Source organism: Portunus trituberculatus, chromosome 7, assembly GCF_017591435.1.
Source record: "Portunus trituberculatus isolate SZX2019 chromosome 7, ASM1759143v1, whole genome shotgun sequence".
NCBI lineage: Eukaryota > Metazoa > Arthropoda > Malacostraca > Decapoda > Portunidae > Portunus > Portunus trituberculatus.
Genome location: NC_059261.1, coordinates 1,269,561 through 1,291,242, shown reverse-complemented (window position 1 = coordinate 1,291,242; position 21,682 = coordinate 1,269,561). Strand labels below are relative to the sequence as shown.

The following is a 21,682-nucleotide window of genomic DNA, read 5'->3' as shown; positions in this document are numbered from 1 at the left end:
CTCTTCTGCTGTCTTTGCCTCTTTGCTTAAGTGCCGCGTCACGAGACTTCAGCAATCATGTCAACCCTCACCTTCAGTTTTTAGTCACGTGGATGAGTTGTGAAGGTGTACATATTAGAAGACCAAGTTTATTAACTTGTATCTTTTTAGTCTTCCCATCCTCTTCGCCTCTATCTTTCCTGTGATACTCAGCAATTCAACTTTGTGTCCTCTAGCTGTGTGTCTCTATCAGTGTGCCTCTTTCTTATTTGCTTTAGTAGTTCTTTATTTATGCTTGTTTGTTGTAACACTTGTTGGTTTGTTGTTCTTACTAATCTATATTTTCCTGTGTTTAATTCAATAAGTAAAGTAAATTTGCAGTTTAACCACTTCAGTACCATGACGTGTTTTTATATTCATTATGCTTAATATATGACGATTTGAAACAGCTCCAGAAACTTATGTGGAAATTGAAATAGTGAAGACTCTGTGCATTAATGTTCTGACCTTCACAGACCCTTCCTAATGTCAATGAAATCGTCTAATCATACCCAAAACTCGTGGTAAAAAAAAGCGTCCCAGTACTGAGAGGTTAATGCAGGACTTTGAATCTCATTTACATACCTGCAGGACGAGGGTTCCGATGTTACACGCAATTCTGGTGGGGGGATCCTTTGTGGAACTTGCAGATCTGGTCCTTGAGGGAGCCCAGGGAGGTCCTGAGCTGAGATTCCCCGTATTGCTGTCAAAAAAAAAAAAAAAAAGTTACTTCGGTCGCTCAACCATTTCTCACTTCGTTATTCCTGTCCATCTATTGCGGCCAGTGTTACTATTCTGTCTATTGTGGCCAGTGTTACTATTCTCTCTATTGCGGCCAGTGTTACTATTCTGTCTATTGTGGTCAGTGTTACTATTCTGTCTATTACGGCCAGTGTTACTATTCTGTCTATTGTGGCCAGTGTTACTATTCTGCCTACTGTGGCCAGTGTTACTATTCTGTCTATTACGGCCAGTGTTACTATTCTGTCTACGGTGGCCAGTGTTACTAGTTTGTCTATTGTGGCCAGTGTTACTATTCTGTCTATTGTGGTCAGTGTTACTATTCTGTCTATTGTGCCAGTGTTACTATTCTTCTCTGTGTTTACTCTGCTTTATTTTTGTTAACATGTTTTTTTCTTGTAATCTTTTGTTATCTTTTGTCTTCTTATCATTATTGGCATTTGTACTGTGTTGTCTTTTAATTTGTCTATGGTCAATCTGATGTATCTTTTCTCTATCTCTTATCTTGCTTTTCTCTATCTATTTCTTTTATTTTTCTTATTTTCGTCACTATTCTTTTCATTTATCTATTTTTTGTCATTGTTTTCATATATCATTTCTTGTTATTCATGTGTGTGTGTGTGTGTGTGTGTGTGTCACCCCGTCGATGGTGATAGTGGGGATGAAATACACGGAAGGCTTGAGTTCAGAGGTCTTGACGCCGTTCTGGTAAAGATACGCCGAGGCGGTGGCGCTCTGGGAACACCTATCCAAGTCCGCCCACTCAATGCCATGCTCCCTGCTGCACTGCAACACAACAATGTCCACTCACTCCTTGTTTCCACCAACACCACCAACACCACCACCACTGCTACTACTGCTGCTGCTGCTACTACCGCTGCTACTACTACTACTACTACTACTGCTACTGCACTGCTGCTACCACCACCACCACCACCACCACCACTACTGCCGCCACTGCCACCACCATTACCGCCACCACTGCCACCACCACCGCCGCTGCCACCACCACCACCACTACCACCACTAATAACAATAACAATAACAATGCCACCGCCACCACCATCACCACCACCGCCACCACCAACGCCACCACCGCCACCGCCACCACCACCACCACCACCACCACTGCTGCCACCACCACCACCACCACCACCACCACCACCACCACCACCACCACCAACAACAATAACAATAACAATAACGCCACCGCCACCACCACCACGACCACTGCTGCCACTGCCACCACCACCACCACCACCACCACCACCACCACCACCACCACCACCACCACCACCACCACCACCACCACCACCACCACCACCACCACCACCACCACTCACCACCACCACCACCACCACCACCACCACCACCACCACCACCACCACCACCACCACCACCACCACCACCACCACCGCCACCACCACCACCACCACCACCACCATACACCACCACCACCACCACCACCACCACACCACCACCACCACCTACTTACTACCACCTGCACCACTCACCACCACCACCACCAACCTACTACCACCACCATTACACCACCGCCACCACCACCACTCACCACCACCACCACCACCACCACCACCACCACCACCACTGCTCCTTGGCTGCCGCCGCTGCCGCCGCTGCTCACCACCATGCCACCACCACCAGCACCACCACCACCACCACCACCACCACCGCCACCACCACCACCACCACCACCGCTGCTGCCGCCACTGCCACTGCACCACCACCACCACCACCACCACCACCACCACCACCACCACCACCACCACCACCACCACCACCACCACCACCACCACCACCACTACCACAGCTGTCGCCTGCTGTCTGCTGCCACCACCACCACCACCACCACCACCACCACCACCACCACTACCACCACCACCACCACCACCACCACCACCACCACCACCACCACCACCACCATTTCACAGCTGTTGCTCTGCTGCTGCTTCACCACCACCACTACTACCACCACCACCACCACTACCACCACCACTACCACCACCACCACCATTTCACTTGTTGCTTACCATGGCTTGCTTTCGAATACTACCACTGCTACTACTACTACTACTACCACTACTACTACACTACTACTACTACTACTACCACTTTCTGCTTTGCTATTAATATTACTACTACTACTACCCCTAATACATTTATTCCACTCTCCAAGCAGAACAACAACAAAAACAACAATAACAAGTGATGAGCATCTAAAAACACAAACAAAAGCACTTTTTGAAAACAACAACAAAAACAGCAACAAGGACAAGGAGGAGGAGGAGGAGGAGGAGGAGGAGGAGGAGGAAGAGAAAGATCGCTCGAGAGACAGGTAGAAAGAAAGATAAAATAGTGTCAGGCGACGAATCACACAAAAGAAAGTTCTAGAGAGGAGAGGTGAAACGAACAACAGATGGAGGAGAGCCGCGGCACACTATAGTCACCTCTGGACCGGCGAAGGCAGGGTACCCTTTGGACATCATGCAGTGGATCATTTTGACTTGCGTGGCGATGGGGAAGGAGTTCTGAATGCAGGCCATCACTTTGTTCCCGTAGCATTCATTGGCTCCGTGTTGGCAATCGAAGAAGTAATCGCCATTGCCCATCGGTAAGGCCTGCGGAAAATTAACGGTGAGAAGGAAATGTAAGTCTGACCTAAGGCAACAAAAAGCAGATAGAAAATAAAGAAAGAAGAAGCCCAATGAAGCTGCCAATCCCCAAAGCGTAGTCAGGCTGTGCATAAGTGTCTTAAAACTTCCTTCTTTAAACAAATCACTTACAAAGGAATGAAATAAAAGAAAATACGTATTCCGAACGCTTCACCTTCCCTCTCTCTCTCTCTCTCTCTCTCTCTCTCTAGGTAAATAAACTGGTGAGAATGAGGAATAAGTGAAAATGACAATGATAAGGAGAGAGAAAGAGAAAAGAATGACTGTGCGAAAGTAGACAACGAGCAACACGTCACCAGAATGTGGAGATGAGAGAGAGAGAGAGAGAGAGAGAGAGAGAGAGAGAGAGAGAGAGAGAGAGAGAATGGTGCACCTGTTGTTAATTGGCAGCGTCAGGTGGCAAGCGAGCTACATTACTACAATCAGCGCCTCCACTTTCACCCTGAGTTGTTGTTTATCTCGCCATTGCCACTCTACCCCTCCATGGCCGTCCGGGGTGTCTGGAGTAATGGTAATGCTGCTACTGTTACCATCCACCACCTCCACTACTATTACTACTACTACTACTAATGCTACCACTACTACTACTACTACTACTACTACTACTACTACTACTTACACCCCCACCATTACTACTACTACTACTACTATTACTACCACCCACTTCCACCACTACTACTATTACTGCTACTGCTACTGCTACCCCTACTTCTACTACTACTACTACTACTACTACCACCACCACTACTACTACTACTACTGCTACTACAACTACTACCACCACCCTCCACTACTACTACTACTATTACCACACCACTACTACTACCACCACCCACCACTACCGCTACTACTACTGCTGCTACCACTGCTACCACTGCTACTACTACTGCTACTACTACTACTACTACTACTACTACTACTACTACTACTGCTACTACTATTACTGCTACCGCTATTACTACTACCACTCACCACTACCACTACTTCTACTATTACTACTACTACTACTACTACTACTACTACTACTACTGATGATACCACCCTACATCTTTCAACATCCTTTCAGAGACGACCAACCCTTCAGGGAGTCAACAGATCAGGCAGGGACGCCACAAAATGCTTGACTTGTGATCTATTTGTGATTGGGGCAGAGAAAACTCACATAGTAGTTTTCAATGCCTCAAAAACACAGTTTTTCCATCTATCAATTCAACACAACCTTCTAGACAACTATCCCCTCTTCTTCAATGACACTCAACTGTTTCTCTCTTCCACATTGAATATCCTCGGTCTGTCCTTCACTCATACTCATAACTGGAAACTTCACATCTCATCTCTTGCTAAAATAGTTTCTATGAAGTTAAGTGTTCTGAGTCGTCTCCGCCAGTTTTTCTCGCCACTCGAACTGCCAACTCTGTATTAGGGCCTTATTCGTCCTTGTATGGAGTACTCTTTGCGTGTTTGGGGGGGTTCCACTGACACAGTTTTATTAGATAGGGTGGAATCAAAAGCTTTTCGTCTCATCAACTCCCCTCCTCTGACTGACTATCTTCAGCCTCTTTCTCACCACCGGAATGCTGCATCTCTTTCTGTCTTTTATCGTTATTTGCATGGTAAGTGTTCTACTGATCTTGCGTTCTACTGTGGCGTCTTCGTCCATTTTTCTCTCCCTCCCAGCTGCTTGCTCTGTACAGGGGCCTTATCCGCCCGTGTATGGAGTATGGCTCTCATGTCTGGGGGGGATCCACACACACAGCTTTATTAAACAAGGTGGAATCTAAAGCTTTTCGTCTTATCAACTCTTCTCCTCTAACTGACTGTCTTGATTCTTTAAGTCACCGCCGCAATGTTGCATCTTTATCTGTCTTCTACCGCTGTTTTCATGCTGTCTGCTCTTCTGAACTTGCTAACTGCATGCCTTCCCCTCCTGCGGCCTCGCTGCACAAGACTCTCTACTTCTTCTCATCCCTATTCTGTCCATCTTCCTAATGCAAGAGTTAACCAGTATCTTCACTCCTTCATTCCCTACACTGGTAAACTCTGGAACTCTCTACCTGTGTCTGTATTTCCACCTGCCTATGACTTAAACTCTTTCAAAAGAGGAGTGTCAAGACACCTCTTACGTTAACTGGACCCTCCTTTTAGATTTTTTTGTTTTTTCTCTTTCTCCTACTTTCCTCTTAACAGGGCCTGGCAACCAGCGGGATTTTTTTTCCCCACACTTTGTTTTCCCTTGGCCAGTGCCCTTGTAAAAAAAAAAAAAAAAAAAAAAAAAAAAAAAAAAAGTAATCGAGGTTCTCAAGAGTGTTCCTACAATTCTAGTTACAGCTTAAACGGCCACGATAGAAGTCATTTGGGTTTACAAGATCATTTTCGTGATTCTGTAGTGATAGTTTAACAGGCTATAGGGTTGAAGTTATTGGGGTTCTCTAGAGTGTTCCCACATTTCTAGTCATAATTTAACCGGCCACGATAGAAATAATTGGTGTTTTTTTTATGATCCTAGCTATAGTTTAACAGACTCTAATGAAAGTTACTGGGGCTTTTAGAGTCTTCTCATTGTTATATTAGTTACAGTTATATTCATTAAAGGGCAAAACAGCATGAGAACCCTGAGAGAGAGAGAGAGAGAGAGAGAGAGAGAGAGAGAGAGAGAGAGAGAGAGAGAGAGAGAGAGAGAGAGAGAGAGAGAGAGAGAGAGAGAGAGAGAGAGAGAGAGAGAGAGAGAGAGAGAGAGAGAGAGAGAGAGAGAGAGAGAGAGAGAGAGAGAGAGAGAGAGAGAGAGAGAGAGAGAGAGAGAGAGCTCATATTTTTTAAGGTGTGGACACACAATAATGAAGCAGTGCTCCTTTGTGTGTGTTACCGCCCTCAGTGGCAGGGAAGTGAGCCTCTTCACTTTATCCACACTAATCTGGATGCCCTACTGTACCAGCAAGCCTGCAAACACCTCATCATCATTGGTGACCTCAACCAGCACCTTGTGGCGAGGGCATTTGATGACTTGCTAACAGATTTTGGGCTCACTAACCATGTCGACTTCCCAACCCATATTTCTGGCTCCTCACTCGATCCAGTAATTACCGATCTGCCAGAGGGATTAGTCACCTGCCGCCCACTCGGTACCCCTGGGTCATCTGACCACGTGGCCATCCTTACGACAGTGAAAGTGAGGGTGGACAGGATGAACCGACAACGCGCACCAACTGGCTTTGGCGGCGAGCTGACTGGGAGGCACTGAGAGCTGAGCTCAGCCAGACAAACTGGGAGGATCGTCTCACTGGCACCCTTAACGAACAGGTGGAGGCCTTCACCAGTCACCTGCTGTCCCTTCAGTCAAAGTATGTGCCCTGCCAGACATATAAATCAAGACCAGGGGATCAGCCATGGTTTGGATTTCGCTGTCGTGAGGCGGCGGACTTGAAGAGCAGGGCCTGGCGACGACTGAGAGCAAGCAGCACCCAAGCCAACCGTGAGTCATATAAAGCTGCCTGCCGCAACATGGCCAACGCGCAAAAAGCCGCCATCCAGGTGGAAGACTGACCTGACTGCAAAGCTCTCAGGTCAGAATGTTGGTAAGAAGGAGTGGTGGAGTAGCTTGAAGCAGCAGCAGGGCCTGGCCACGGACTCCACCATCCCCCCACTCACCACACCGAGCGGTGAGGTAGTGACGAGAGGGAGGGACAAAGCCGAGCTATTCTCCGCCCACTTCTCCACCAAAATGAGTGTTACCCACCCAAACAACACTCCACCCAGGATCCCAGTGCTAACAACTGCTGAGCTGGACAGCCTGCACATCACCATGGAGGAGGTGATGGCCCTGCTCAGCAAGACCGACACGAAGAAGGCTCTGGGACCAGACAACATCAGCCCTCACATACTCAGGCAATGTGCAGCTGAGCTCGCCACTCCACTCACCCAGCTCTACCGGGAATGCCTCACTTCCCAAACATGGCCAGCACTCTGGAAGCAGGCCAGAGTGGTGCCTGTACACAAGAAGGGTAGCAGGGCGGATCCTAAGAACTACAGGCCCATCTCTCTCTCTCCGTGGTGGGGAAGACGCTGGAAGTCCTCATCACGAGAAAAGTCACCGCCTTCCTCGACGCCCACCACCTCCTTAACTCAAAGCAGTTTGGGTTCAGGCAGGGTAAGTCGGCAGCCGACCTGCTTCTCCTAAACTCTACGGAGTGGAGCACCGCGATAGACAGTGGGAAAGAGGTGTTCGTCGTTGCCCTGGATATCGCCGGTGCTTTTGACAGAGTGTGGTTCAAGGGAATGGCAGCCAAACTGAGGAGCCTTGGAGTGTGTGGAGGACTGCTGCACCTCCTGGAGGACTACCTTCATGGCAGAACCCTGCACACTGTTGTTGATGGCCACTCGTCCTCCCAACACCATATCAAAGCCAGCGTCCTCAGGGCAGTGTCCTCGGCCTCTGTTGTGGTGTGTATATTTCAATGACATACTGCAACTAGTCCCCGAGGCCAAAGCTTATGCAGACGACTGCACCCTCACCTTCATCAGCGACAGGAACCACCGGCAGAACACGGTGGACAGAATCAACGCTGTCCTGCAAGTTATTGCATCCTGAGCTGCCGCTGGCAACAACCCTCGCCCCTGAGAAAACTCAAGTCCTGCACATCTCCAGGCGGCGAGAAGACGCCCATCCCCCAGCCTTCTTTCTTGAAGGCAAAAGGCTGCCTTTCCAGCAGTCTATCTCCATCCTGGGGGTGGAAGTAGACGCAGGCCTAACTTTCACCACCCACGTGAGGAGGGTTGCCAGGGATGCGGCGTGGAGGCTGAGCTGTGTCCGACGCGTTGGGAAGTTGCTCGACGGTCCGGGGATAGCGTCCCTCTACAGGGCCCAGGTCAGGCCCGTCATGGAGTACGCTCCTCACCTGGTCCTCCTGCCCACCCTCCTATCTTGCCGGGCTTGACAGGATCCAGGCAAGAGCGCAGAGGATGGTGCAAATGAGGAACCAGGATCAGCAGCCCAACTTTCAACCTCTACAGCAGCGGCGAGACGTGGCGGGCCTGTGCGTCATGTACAAGGCCCTCAGGCAACAGACTCCACACCTGGCACCACTACGCCTGCCACCCCATCCATCCCCACACATGACACTCGAACCGCCGGCCTAATAGACCACCACCTCACTGTGACTGTGCCCTTTGCGAGGACCGAGAGTCACCTCCGTTCCTTCCTCCCTCGTTACAGCCGCATGTGGAACCGGCTGGTGCAAGACACAACATACACCACTCTACATGCCTCCAGGCGTACAAAAGAGGCGTGAACGAGTGGCTAAAGTGCTAGTGTGACACCAATAAGTGCAGTGAAAGTGTGTAATTATATACTATTATCAAATTATCAACTTGTCTCACTTCTGTAAATATTGTGTATTTTCTTTTGTTGCCAAGATAGGCCTGAACTATACCATAGTCTCAGACCTCTGGTATGTACAACACATGTAACCTAGTTTAAATAAAAAAAAAAAGAAAAAGAGAGAGAGAGAGAGAGAGAGAGAGAGAGAGAGAGAGAGAGAGAGAGAGAGAGAGAGAGAGAGAGAGAGAGAGAGAGAGAGAGAGAGAGAGAGAGAGAGAGAGAGAGAGAGAGAGAGAGAGAGAGAGAGAGAGAGAGAGAGAGAGAGAGAGAGAGAGAGAGAGAGAGAGAGAGAGAGAGAGAGAGAGAGAGAGAGAGAGAGAGAGAGAGAGAGAGAGAGAGAGAGAGAGAGAGAGAGAGAGAGAGAGAGAGAGAGAGAGAGAGAGAGAGAGAGAGAGAGAGAGAGAGAGAGAGAGAGAGAGAGAGAGAGAGAGAGAGAGAGAGAGAGAGAGAGAGAGAGAGAGAGAGAGAGAGAGAGAGAGAGAGAGAGAGAGAGAGAGAGAGAGAGAGAGAGAGAGAGAGAGAGAGAGAGAGAGAGAGAGAGAGAGAGAGAGAGAGAGAGAGAGAGAGAGAGAGAGAGAGAGAGAGAGAGCCTGCGCCGGAAACTGTGTGGCACTGGCGTAGGAAACAAAACTTGGTGGTCTCTTGTTAAGGACAAACAAGGAACTGGCCACCAAGAATCCATCCCTCCCCTCAGCAAGCAGGACGGTACTGTCGCCACCAGCAGTAAGGAGAGGGCACAGTTGCTGGCTTCCTTGTTTGCTGGAAAAATGAAGGTCGGGAATCCACAGCAGCCACCGCCTCAGCTGGTCCAGCAATGTGAGAAGACTGTCACCATGGTGGAGGTGACGCATCAGCAGGTGAAGCGATTATTGCGGGGCTGGACACACAGAAAGCCACCGGCCCTGATGACATCAGCCCGCACCTGCTGAAGCGATGCTCCCAGGAACTGGCTGCCCCTCTCACCCAAGTTTCACAACTTGTGTACGGGAAAACGTCTGGCCTTCAGTGTGGAAGGAGGCTCGAGTAGTTCCTGCACACAAAAAGCTCCAGGACGGACCCAAAAACTACAGACCCATATCCCTGTTGTCAGTGGTGGGTAAAGTGTTTGAGAGGGTCGTGGCAGAGGTGGTGTGTAGACCATCTCAAGGACAATGCCCTCCTCTCAGACCAACAGTTTGGGTTCAGACCTGGAAGGTCAACCTCCGACCTAATGATGCTTCTCACCAGGCATTGGCAGGACGCCCTCGACGACGGCAAGGACACTATAGTGGTTGCTTTGGACATAGCAGGAGCTTTTGATAAAGTATGGCACAACGGATTACTAGAAAAGCTTCGTGCTAAAGGCATCCAGGGTGGCTTGCTACGACTCTGGGAAATTACCTGCAGGACAGAAGCCTCAAGGTGGTTGTCAACGGGCAAACATCTGAGTCCCTGCCTGTGGAGGCATCAGTGCCACAGGGTTCAATTCTTGGCCCACTCCTGTGGAATATCTACGTGGATGATCTTCTCCAGCTACTGCCAGGAGTCATGGCCTATGCTGATGACTGCACCCTCTCCTATACCTATCCACGCCAGGACAGTGGGCGGGCTGCTGAGGCCATCAATCAGCAGCTACGAGTGATAAAGGAGTGGGGTGCTCGCTGGCAAGTGACATTCGCGCCGGAGAAGACACAAGCAATGGTTGTCTCTCGGTCCCCAGCCGCCATGGCAGCAATGGCAGGAAAGTTGTCTTTGGCGCTGCTGCTCTCCCACTCCAAGATGACGTCAAGATACTTGGAGTGGAGGTGGATCGAGGGCTGAGGTTTGACAGGCATGTCAAAACCATTGCCAAGAAAGCCTCTCACAGGATCTCCGCTCTCAGAAGGATCGCCAGTTTCCTCGACAGGAAGGGGAGACTGCTGCTGTACAAGGCACAGGTGCGGCCCCACCTTGAATACGCAGCTCTCTCCTGGATGTCCTGTGCCGCCACACACAGAAGGAGACTGGACAGCATCCAACGCCGCGCCATACGGCTAGTAGATGCTGCACTACCACCTCACCCAGAGCCTGAGCGTCCCCTTGATTCACTGGAACACCGCAGAGACGTGGCGGCGATCGTAGTGTTCCATAAGGCACAGGTGCAAAGAGTGCCACATCTGGCAGGGCTGCGTCATCCTCTAAGAGTCACCGCACGGAGCACGAGAACGGTGCTCAATGGTGGTGACGCCGTAGAGGTGCCGCGATCCCACGGGTGTCAGCATCAACGCACCTTCGCAGGACGCGTCTCCAGGATGTGGAACTTGTTCACGGCCGCGGTGCCTCACGTCCAGGAGATGAACACACACAGTGTCAAACTGATGGCACATAAGTGGAGACAGACACTGCCAACTCCTCTGACACTCTTTGTGACGTGACACTCAGTGTAGTGCAGTGCGTGAATAGTGCTAGTGAAGTGAAACGAATAGTGCTCCATTTACATGCTGACCATCTTGTATATTATCTATTTTTAAGTCTTGTAAATATTGTAGAGAAATAGATTGTAGTACCCTTAGAATAGGTAGCACACGACAGTGCGCCTTTGGGTACATGTTCCTTTGTATTAAGTTTTGTTTAAATAAAAAAAAAAAAAAAAAAGAGAGAGAGAGAGAGAGAGAGAGAGAGAGAGAGAGAGAGAGAGAGAGAGAGAGAGAGAGAGAGAGAGAGAGAGAGAGAGAGAGAGAGAGAGAGAGAGAGAGAGAGAGAGAGAGAGAGAGAGAGAGAGAGAGAGAGAGAGAGAGAGAGAGAGATGCAGAAAGAACAGAGGATGGCGGAGAATGGTGAACAGAAGAGAGGAGGAACATGGGACACACACAGATGGATGTTACAAAACACGAGATTTATAAGGTCTGCATTTACTGTTTCCTCTAGCCGCACTCCTCTACAGTCTAGTCTACACTAACACTGCTCTAGAGGGAACACAGGTACAGTATAGAAGGAAGACACAGCTTTGCCTACCGCTGCTTTTGTTTGCTGAGGAGAGTATTACAAACACCATGCTTGTTAGGCGGTTTGAAAATTATCTTTAGTGTAAGGGAAGGAAAGGTATAATTTGTACTTACTATTGTGTGCTGATGTGGTAATGTGTTGTGTGTGTAATGTACAGAAGATCGGTGGAGGCGCACTGTGGAGGAAAAGGTAAGAGGTAGGAGGGAGGAGGGAGAATGGAGGAAGAAGGAGAGAGAATGGGTTAAGGAGACATTAGAACATAATTATTTACTTACATACTTACTTATTTACTTACTACTTACATGTTTCCACTTACCATCCTCATCCATGAATTTATGTCCTTCTTTGGAAGATTCCTGATGACTAGTCAATAACAACATAAATACGAGTATTGAGTCTATTCCATTCATCCAACATTCTATTTCAGGATCAACTCAATTTTATCTAATATTCTAATCCAACTTTATGCAGAATGATGCCATTACTTATTGCTCTGTCGTGTTTGCTGAACCTGAGAGTGTTTGCTTCTGTCATTACATTCACAACACCACGTACAGACCTCTAGCAAATGCTCTCCTGATCTATTCCTCTCAGGGTAAAGCAAATCAAAAATTTCGGTCTCCGTTCGTAAGGAACATTTTTTTTCTTGAAGCATTTTCTCCCTTGGGAACGGAATCACATGCAGGTAAAGGGATAGACAGGCACGTACCTTGGCCTTGCCGAAAGGTATAAGGTTAAGATCCATAATGTCCTGAAGTTGCGTCCAAGCAGGGTACAGCTGGTTTTTGAAGAACCTCACGGTGTCTGAACACAGGGACGAGAAGTACACGTCCACCTTCACCTTGCCGCCGCCCGCCCCTGACACCTGCAAAGCACAAGGCTCTCACGGTGACGCTAACACACACATATAAGTAAATAAATAAATAAATAGATAAATATATAAATAAATAAACACACACACACACACACACACACACACACACACTGTCCGTTAGCTCAGTGGTTAGAGCGCTGGCTTCACAAGCCAGAGGACCGTGGTTCGATTCCCCGGCCGGGTGGAGATATTTGGGTGTGTCTCCTTTCACGTGTAGCCCCTGTTCACCTAGCAGTGAGTAGGTACGGAATGTAAATCGAGGAGTTGTGACCTTGTTGTCCCGGTGTGTGGTGTGTGCCTGGTCTCAGGCCTATCCGAAGATCGGAAATAATGAGCTCTGAGCTCGTTCCGTAGGGTAACGTCTGGCTGTCTCGTCAGAGACTGCAGCAGATCAAACAGTGAAACACACACACACACACACACACACACACACACACACACACACACGCGCGTAATACATATATATATATATATATATATATATATATATATATATATATATATATATATATATATATATATATATATATATATAGTGATTTTCGACTTGCTTTCGAAGTATCTTCTGAAGGAAGTGACAGGTAGTGCTGTACCTGCAGTGGACATTATTTTTTTTCAGTTTTGTCATTAACCTTTCTTGCAAAAGAAACCACCACCACCACCGCTACTACCACCACCATCACCACCACCACCACTGCCACCACCATCACCACCACCACCACTGCCATAACAACAACGACAACAACAACAACATGCGGCACTTCAGTCAAATGCGGCATTTCAGTCGTTTCACCAATAAAATCCTGCAGTGACGAGGTGCCACAGAACACAGGACGCTGCAAGGGTGCATTTCGTCAACAAAGGTCCACAAAGTTGTGCGGAATATGAATGAACGAGCGATGACGGAATGCACTGAACGCACAGGAAACACAACACTGATGGTCTTAGTACAATCATTATTACACTTATACTATATCTAGTGCTCCTCTACCTGTCCATCCTTTCATGTGCAAGTCCTGTCTCAGTGCGCGCTCTCTCTCTCTCTCTCTCTCTCTCTCTCTCTCTCTCTCTCTCTCTCGTGGTTGAATTACAGGGAAAGCTTATTGACCTGAAGGGTATCAGCGAATCGTCATATGACATTACCAAAGAAAACAGTAAAAGCAGTCAAGTGACAAGACATTTTTAGAACAGGTGTGGTCACTTCAGTTGCATGAATGCATTGACACCAAAAGTGTTCAAGTTGTGGGAGACAAGCAAACTGTTTCGGCTCCTGGTTTATTCATAATGAGGGAGGCTGCAGGGAGCCATCCAGGCCTACACGAGGCGGTCTTACAAGGCACATACCCAGCTTTTCCATCCTTGAATTGATCTAATCTTCTTTTAAAGCTCTCCAGTGACTCAAAACTAATACGCTCAGTTAGAAAATAAAAAGATAGACAAGCAGACAAATAAAGAGACAGACAGGCAGACAGATAAAGAGACAGACAGGCAGACAGATAAAGAGACAGACAGGCAGACAGATAAAGAGACAGACAGGCAGACAGATAAAGAGACAGACATGCAGACAGATAAAGAGACAGACAGACAGACAAATAAAGAGACAGACAGACAGACAGATAAAGAGATAGGCAGGCAGACAAATAAAAGAAGTGCATAAAGACATCCTGAGTGGAATCCCTACCCAGTGTCAGGAAGAAAGGTTGGTGATGAGACGAACTGCTTTGCAAAATTAGAATCGTCTCTTTTCTTCTGGACAAGGTGAAGGAAGATAGTCATTCCATATATACATCATAAACCAGACAAACTCAAACGAAAACGTAAGAGAGTAAGGTAAGCTGAAAGAAGTCATCAGGCCAACACGTGACAGTTCCTGGCTGTATCAAACCTGTTTCCATCAATCATCACTATTCATAAGTTTGTCTCAGTGAGTCGGCGGTGTGTATTCAAGGCTGGTATTCCCAAACACCCCTGTGCTTCACCTATACTATTTCAACAGGGTTTATGTCACTTTATTTAAATGTACAAGAGTTTTTTAAGGTGTTTTTACGGTTCTAGAGGCAGATTGACAAGATTTCTACATTAATAACTGGAGAAACACTAATGAAAACCCCGGCCATTATCTCTGTTGCCTTTGAAAAACAGTCGAGGTGAGAGAGTAAGGCGTTTGTGAATACGGACCTCAATAATAATCTGAATACTGAGACCATTTTATTCATCTATAACCCTATTTGAGAACCAATGCCTTCATATCTCTCCTCGAAATCAAAAATTTTTGGACTTAGACTCAGAACCGTATCCAGCTATAGGTGGACTAGGCGATTGCTGAGGGCCCCCAGGTGTAAAGAGAAGCGGTGGCGTAGTGGATAAGGTGGTGAACGTGGGATCAGGAAGACGTCCACGTTATGTTCGAATCCCACCAAGTGGAACCATGCGTGCTTTGGGGTCCGAGGGGTCTCCAAGCGCACGGATTCGAATCCTGTCCACGGTCCGAGTGTAGGTTGGGCTTCCTCACTCGGGGTAATGGTTTCCTAGCGGGTGGGCTTTGAGATAGGAGGTATCCCAAAAAGTATCCCCTTTAGCCCATAAATTCCCATGAAAAGCCGACATGGTATAAAAAAAAAAAAAAGAACGGCCTTGAAACTTTGCCATTTGTTGATTGGTTTAAAGTTACCTACATGTCACCATGATACCAGGTTCTAGGTGGTTACACTAATGGGTGGAAGCTTAACAGCACTTCCAATACTTTTCTAGTTATCAACAGGCGCTATAGGCCAGGACATATAAAAAAAATCTAGTACAGTGTCTTGTAGTCTTGACTGCACCATAACAAGGGATGCGAGTCAACCCCTTTCACCTCGTGGTAGAAAATTGTGTGGAACGTCAAACTACTCGGAGACAGACTAATCCAGGCAAGAGTGTGGACGCCTTGTGAGAATAAGCAACCACCTCCACCACAAGCTGAGCAGGCAGCACGTCAGACCCTTGCTGTGGATGAGGCCACGGCACCTCGCCACCCACGGCATTATACCGTCACTCTTGACGTTGATCAGCCCTGCTCACAACAAAGATGTAACGTTAAGGAGTAAATGTTGCATGTCAACAACAGTTATATGGTGTCGAAATCCTTCAAGGTGGTCTGGCGTGTCTGTGGTCGCCCCAGGCAGTACTGGTCGTGCAGGATGTGTGCCGCCGCGCCGTGAGAGTTGCACTAAGGCAAAGGGAGGGCACTCAATCTAAATTCTAAACAGAACTTTATCAAAAAGGCAAACTATCACGATCTGTTCCACTCTGAAGGGTAAACACTTGACGGGTTTTATAAAACACATTAAAAAATACTACAATACACGAATGTGTGTGTGTGTGTGTGTGTGTGTGTGTGTGTGTGTGTGTGTGTGTGTGTAATTCACCTGGGTCGTCTGCTGGTCACCCAGCCAGTCTTCCCTATTACGGAGAGAGCTCAGAGCTCATAGACCGATCTTCGGGTAGGACTGAGACCACATCAACACACAACACACACCGGGAAAGCGAGGCCACAACCCCTCGGGTTATATCCCGTACCTATTTATTGCTAGGTGAACAAGGGCCACATATTAAGAGACTTGCACATTTGCCTTGCTGCTTACCGAGACTCGAACCCGGGCCTCTCAATTGTGAGTCGAGCGTGTGTGTGTGTTTGTGTGTGTGTGTGTGTGTGTGTGTGTGTGTGTGTGTGTGTGTGTGTGTGTGTGTGTGTGTGTGTGTGTGTGTGTGTGTGTGTGTGACCGTTAAATTCCACAGACACAGACACACAGTGGTTGGTAGCAAGCGCATGAGTGGCCTGAACGGCACATCATCCATATCCAGGAGGAAACAGAGAGGAGGTGACAGCACAGGGCGTGTGGCACCACGTTGACCAGTCTGGCACCATGAGGAAGATGACAGCACGGAGCGTATGGCACCACACTGATCCGCCTCTAATGTGTGTTCCGCACATTAGAGATGAAGCCAGGCGACCTGCTGCAAGACGTGAATTGCTTGAATTGTGTGGAAGTGTCCCCCTCACCAAACACTGACAGGCAACTCCTCAGCACTTCCGTTGTCATTTGTTTTTGTGATACTTGAGGATTCAGACTGTGGATTCCTGCGAGTAAGTATACCACGTTGCGCAACACTTCTCCACTGTACCTTCACTACTCTCAAAACCAAGTTCCATGTTTTTCTAGAGCTATCTGATGGTTCTAGAGATAAACTAATAAAAATTCTATATCGTCAACAGAAGAGAAGTCGGTCAGTCATCTCTGTAATCTTTGAAACTGTAGTGGTGAGAGAGCAAAGCGTTTTTTGAATGCGGGACTAAGTAATTACAGTGACGTAGCCATATAGATCTGGAGTCTCGTAGGGAGGATGGAAGTGGCGTATGGTTGAAGTTGAGGGTGAGAGCGGGAAAAGGCTGTGTATGTTTTATGGAGGAGAGATATGGCCTCGCAAGAAGGGAAGAGGTGATAATAACTTCAAGGATTACAATGTCATTCACTCTCCCCTTTGTGCTGAGATGCTAAGACAATTACGATGCCGATAGCTTCCTTACTGCTGCCACACACACACACACACACACACACACACACCCGGTAGCTCAGTGGTTAGAGCGCTGGCTTCACAAGCCAGAGGACCGGGGTTCGATTCCCCGGCCGGGTGGAGATATTAGGGTGTGTCTCCTTTCACGTGTAGCCCCTGTTCACCTAGCAGTGAGTAGGTACGGGATGTAAATCGAGGAGTTGTGACCTTGTTGTCCCGGCGTGCGGTGTGTGCCTGGTCTCAGGCCTATCCGAAGATCGGAAACAATGAGCTCTGAGCTCGTTCCGTAGGGTAACGTCTGGCTGTCTCGTCAGAGACTGCAGCAGATCAAACAGTGAAACACACACACACACACGACTGTTGATAACTTGACACGAACAACAACAACAACAACAACCCCATACATACATACATACTCCTCTGACATCCAAGGCGGCATTGACATCCAATACAGGAAAATAAACCTCATATATTAACCAGACTGCCTCGAAATGACACAATGAAACACACCTTACCTCGTTGTCTATATTGCAACACAGAATTAACGGAACTGACTTAACGAACCTTAACACTGGGATATCTCAGACCATTCAGAGAGAGAGAGAGAGAGAGAGAGAGAGATGTGGGTCAGTTTACAGTAGTGTCCAGAAAGGCAAGTAATCTGGTAACAACATTCTATCTAAGTGTGTGTTGTGTTTGTGATTCTAAGAAAGATTGGATAAATATTTGTTCTCTCTCTCTCTCTCTCTCTCTCTCTCTCTGGGGTATGGGGAGGTAGGAACAAGAGGATAGCGGTGATGCTACAAAAGAGGGTGGAGAAGAACAGTGTCATGCCGCGGGAGAAACGTGTATACCTGTGGGTCGGTGTCCTGACCTTGAGAGACAAACCCGTTCCTGTAACATCGACCACACCCACACCCACACCCATCACGCCAGCCTTAATTCTGAAACGCTTTGTTCTCTCTAACAAGCATTTGCGAAGATCTCATTATCACATACTATAAATTGAGTTCTGTTTGTTCTTTCATCTTCAACTTAGCAGTCTCCTTGAAAACGCTCTTGAAAATGTCAATGGTTTCCTCTACAGTTTGTGACGCTAGCGTTAGAAAAGGTTAATAAACTTTCAATAACAAGGATCTATATACATTGTCGCTTCAATAATGGGAATATCATTAAAAACTTGAACAATTTCCATTACACCCTTGATGAGAATATCACTGAAAGTCACAATAACATCCGCTGCAACCTACTTAACGACCACTACAATCATGAAAACATCCTTGAAAACATTAACAACTTCCACATCTTTGAGTAGAGGTAGTTGAGATGCTGCGCCACAACATTCCAATATAGTATTTTGAGTTTGAGGCGAGAATTCAAATCCTCAGACTGCTATAACAATATGAAACCGGTCCATTGTTTTACCTTATAGAGGAACACCACAGGCACGAAAGGGCCTGAAGTGCTCACTGACGTCTTAACTAAAGGCAGATTCACACGTGTCAATATGCGACTGAGATTGCAAGTCACTAGACGTATGGAGAGAGCCCTTCCAGTTGGAACACGTTCACACATAGCGACTGGGAAGTATGGGCTGGATGTAGTGGTTGACAGGAAGTGAATGTAAACAAACAGCTACTCAACAGATGTCTTCCTCCGGTGACGTTGCCAAAGCGGTAGTTTAATCTTAAAAAGATTACGCACAATTGAAATCAAATTAAATCATCACAAGTCTTCAATCCTGACCTCCAACAACACCCTGCATAGAAGGAAACAGTTCCTGGAGAATGCCAACGATCTCATCGAACGTCGATTTGCGTAAGTTGTTTTTCTTTTTTTCTTTTTTTTTTTTTTTTTTTTTTTTTTTTTTTTTTTTTTGCTGTAGAAATCATTTTGAGGGTCCCAGATGTGCTTTTTCCCTCACCAACTCAAACATCTTCTCTACATCTGGACACCACATTTTCAAACTTTCCTCTGTGACGTCACAACGTAAACAAAGTCTCAAATCGACTGAACAAGACCAACATGTCTTGTTTTGCGACTGGTTTCTCCAGTCACTATATTCAGTCGGAAAATCTACCTTCTTGCAATTTCAGTCACCTATTGACACTTGTGGACCAGCCTTAACAAAACATTCTATTTAGCCTAAGAGAAAATAGTTTGCTCTGCTTTATCCGTCCTGTTGTCACTCGTGCCCTTCAAAACTATACACTAAACTAAAGCCACATTCTAGTAAGACTGAGGAAATGACAACTTGACCGAGGGCCAAAATAAAACTACGGTAATTGAAGCCTGCTCCGTTTCATCCGTCCTGTCACTGGCATCCTTCTGAGCGCTCAACAGTATTCTCCTACCACCACTATCTTCAAAGGCCACAAAGACTAGCTGGGCTCTGAAAGACTTTCCCTCCTCCAAATGATGTACAAATCTTGTTAGTATAAAACTATGAAACTATGAAAATGGCCTTAGAAACCCATTTATCATCCATGATAGCCTTTGGAAAGCGGTAGAGGTGTGGCGCGGAAGCGGAAGTATTTCAGAATATGGTCTGAAGTTGCACATTTAAACTAACGCCGCAATAATCGAACTCAAAGGAAAGCCGTAGCAGCGTAGCAAGTGCACTGTCATTACTCCCTGTGGCGCTGTGTGAAATATACCACGCTAGAACACAAGAACGACGCAAAACAAGACTACTGTGAGCTCGCATTCTTAAACACTTCTGTACTTCACCTCCACTATTTCAAAAGATTTACATAAGATTTTTATTAAGGTGTTTTCATGTTTCTATAAGCAGAGTGACAAGATTTCGACGTTATTAACTGGAGAAACACTCTTGAAAATCCCGCTGTAATAATTTCTGTGGCCCTTGAAAATAGTCGAGGTGAGAGAGCAAAGCGTTCCTGAAAATACGGGCTCACAAATGGCCAGCTGGTGTTCTCCCAAAGGGCAGCTCCTGATTATTTCTCTTTTCATCTCTAGGCTTTATCCATGAGTCTGTCTAACCTCCTCTCGAGTCTATCTAACATCTCTGCATCTACTGTGTTTTTACTAGCTTAATTCTAGTCATCCACAAACCTGCGAAGCATAAGCCAAATTTTTCCTCTCCATCTTTCAATAATGGTCAATGTTAAGTACATAATATACTCAATTATCGTCATACGTGTGAGGGAGGAAGGTCAGGAGAGTCAAGAGCCAGGGAGGATACTGACAACATTTAATCTCGTCCTGAAAGCCATAAATTTTATGCAGAGGAAAGAAAGTGAGTTCTAACAATATCCTGCACGAAACATTTCTCCGTCACACCTCGAGATCCACCTCCTTTAAAAGTCTCCACTTGAACTTATCGGATTTTTATGAGTGCTTTTTATGGTTATAGTCACGTTAGATAAGATTATAACATTATAAACAAGACACACTCTGAGAACTGGGCTGAGCATCTCTGTACCTTTAGGAAATCGTAATGATGAGAGAGCAGAGCGTTTCGTAGTTCCGGTCTTAAATGGAAGGTGTGTGTAACTACGTATAAATGATGTACGGGGTTGATCACGAGAAACGGGTAGAGAGAGAGAGAGAGAGAGAGAGAGAGAGAGAGAGAGAGAGAGAGAGAGAGAGAGAGAGAGAGAGAGAGAGAGGAGAATGGAGGAGCCGCTACTTGTTGTATGTGTAATTTCACCACGGTCGTCTGCCCAGCCAGTCTTCCCCATTACGGAACTAGCTCAGAGCTCATAGATCGATCTTCGGGTAGGACTGAGACCACAAAACACTCCACACACCGGGAAAGCGAGGCCACAACCCCTCGAGTTACATCCCGTACCTATTTGCTGCTAGGTGTGTGTGTGTGTGTGTGTGTGTGTGTGTGTGTGTGTGTGTGTGTGTGTGTGTAATTCACTGTTTGATCTGCTGCAGTCTCTGACGAGACAGCCAGACGTTACCCTACAGAACGAGCTCAGAGCTCATTATTTCCGATCTTCGGATAGGCCTGAGACCAGGCACACACCACACACCGGGACAACAAGGTCACAACTCCTCGATTTACATCCCGTACCTACTCACTGCTAGGTGAACAGGGGCTACACGTGAAAGGAGACACACCCAAATATCTCCACCCGGCCGGGGAATCGAATCCCGGTCCTCTGGCTTGTGAAGCCAGGGCTCTAACCACTGAGCTACCGGGCCGTGTGTGTGTGTGTGTGTGTGTGTGTGTGTGTGTGTGTGTGTGTGTGTGTGTGTGTGTGTGTATGTGTGTGTGTGTTTGTGTGGGTCCTGGCGGCCTTGTCAGGGAGGTAATCCTGTCTGGGACAAGGTCAGGATAATACTCAACACCATCACCACTACCAACACCACCACCACTACCAACACCACCACCGCGATGAATGATAACGATAACAAAAAACAATAATGAAAATAATAATGAAGTAACAATGAGAGTAATAATGATAATGATAATAATAATAATAATAATAA

The 21,682-nt window shown here is 47.0% G+C and overlaps 1 protein-coding gene across 5 annotated transcripts in view; it reads right to left on the bottom strand.

Moving 5' to 3' along the window:
* LOC123518930 overlaps nucleotides 1-21,682 on the bottom strand; it is a 132,008-nt gene that overhangs the window by 2,389 nt on the left and 107,937 nt on the right. For all 5 annotated transcript variants that reach the window (XM_045280005.1, XM_045280029.1, XM_045280021.1 and 2 more), the window contains 4 exons: nucleotides 12,500-12,655; nucleotides 3,228-3,398; nucleotides 1,399-1,545; nucleotides 604-721 (listed from right to left, as the gene is read on the bottom strand). In XM_045280005.1, the coding sequence (XP_045135940.1) occupies nucleotides 626-721; nucleotides 1,399-1,545; nucleotides 3,228-3,398; nucleotides 12,500-12,655 (570 nt within the window). In that variant the 3' untranslated portion in view covers nucleotides 604-625. The remainder of the gene's footprint in view (nucleotides 1-603; nucleotides 722-1,398; nucleotides 1,546-3,227; nucleotides 3,399-12,499; nucleotides 12,656-21,682) is intronic.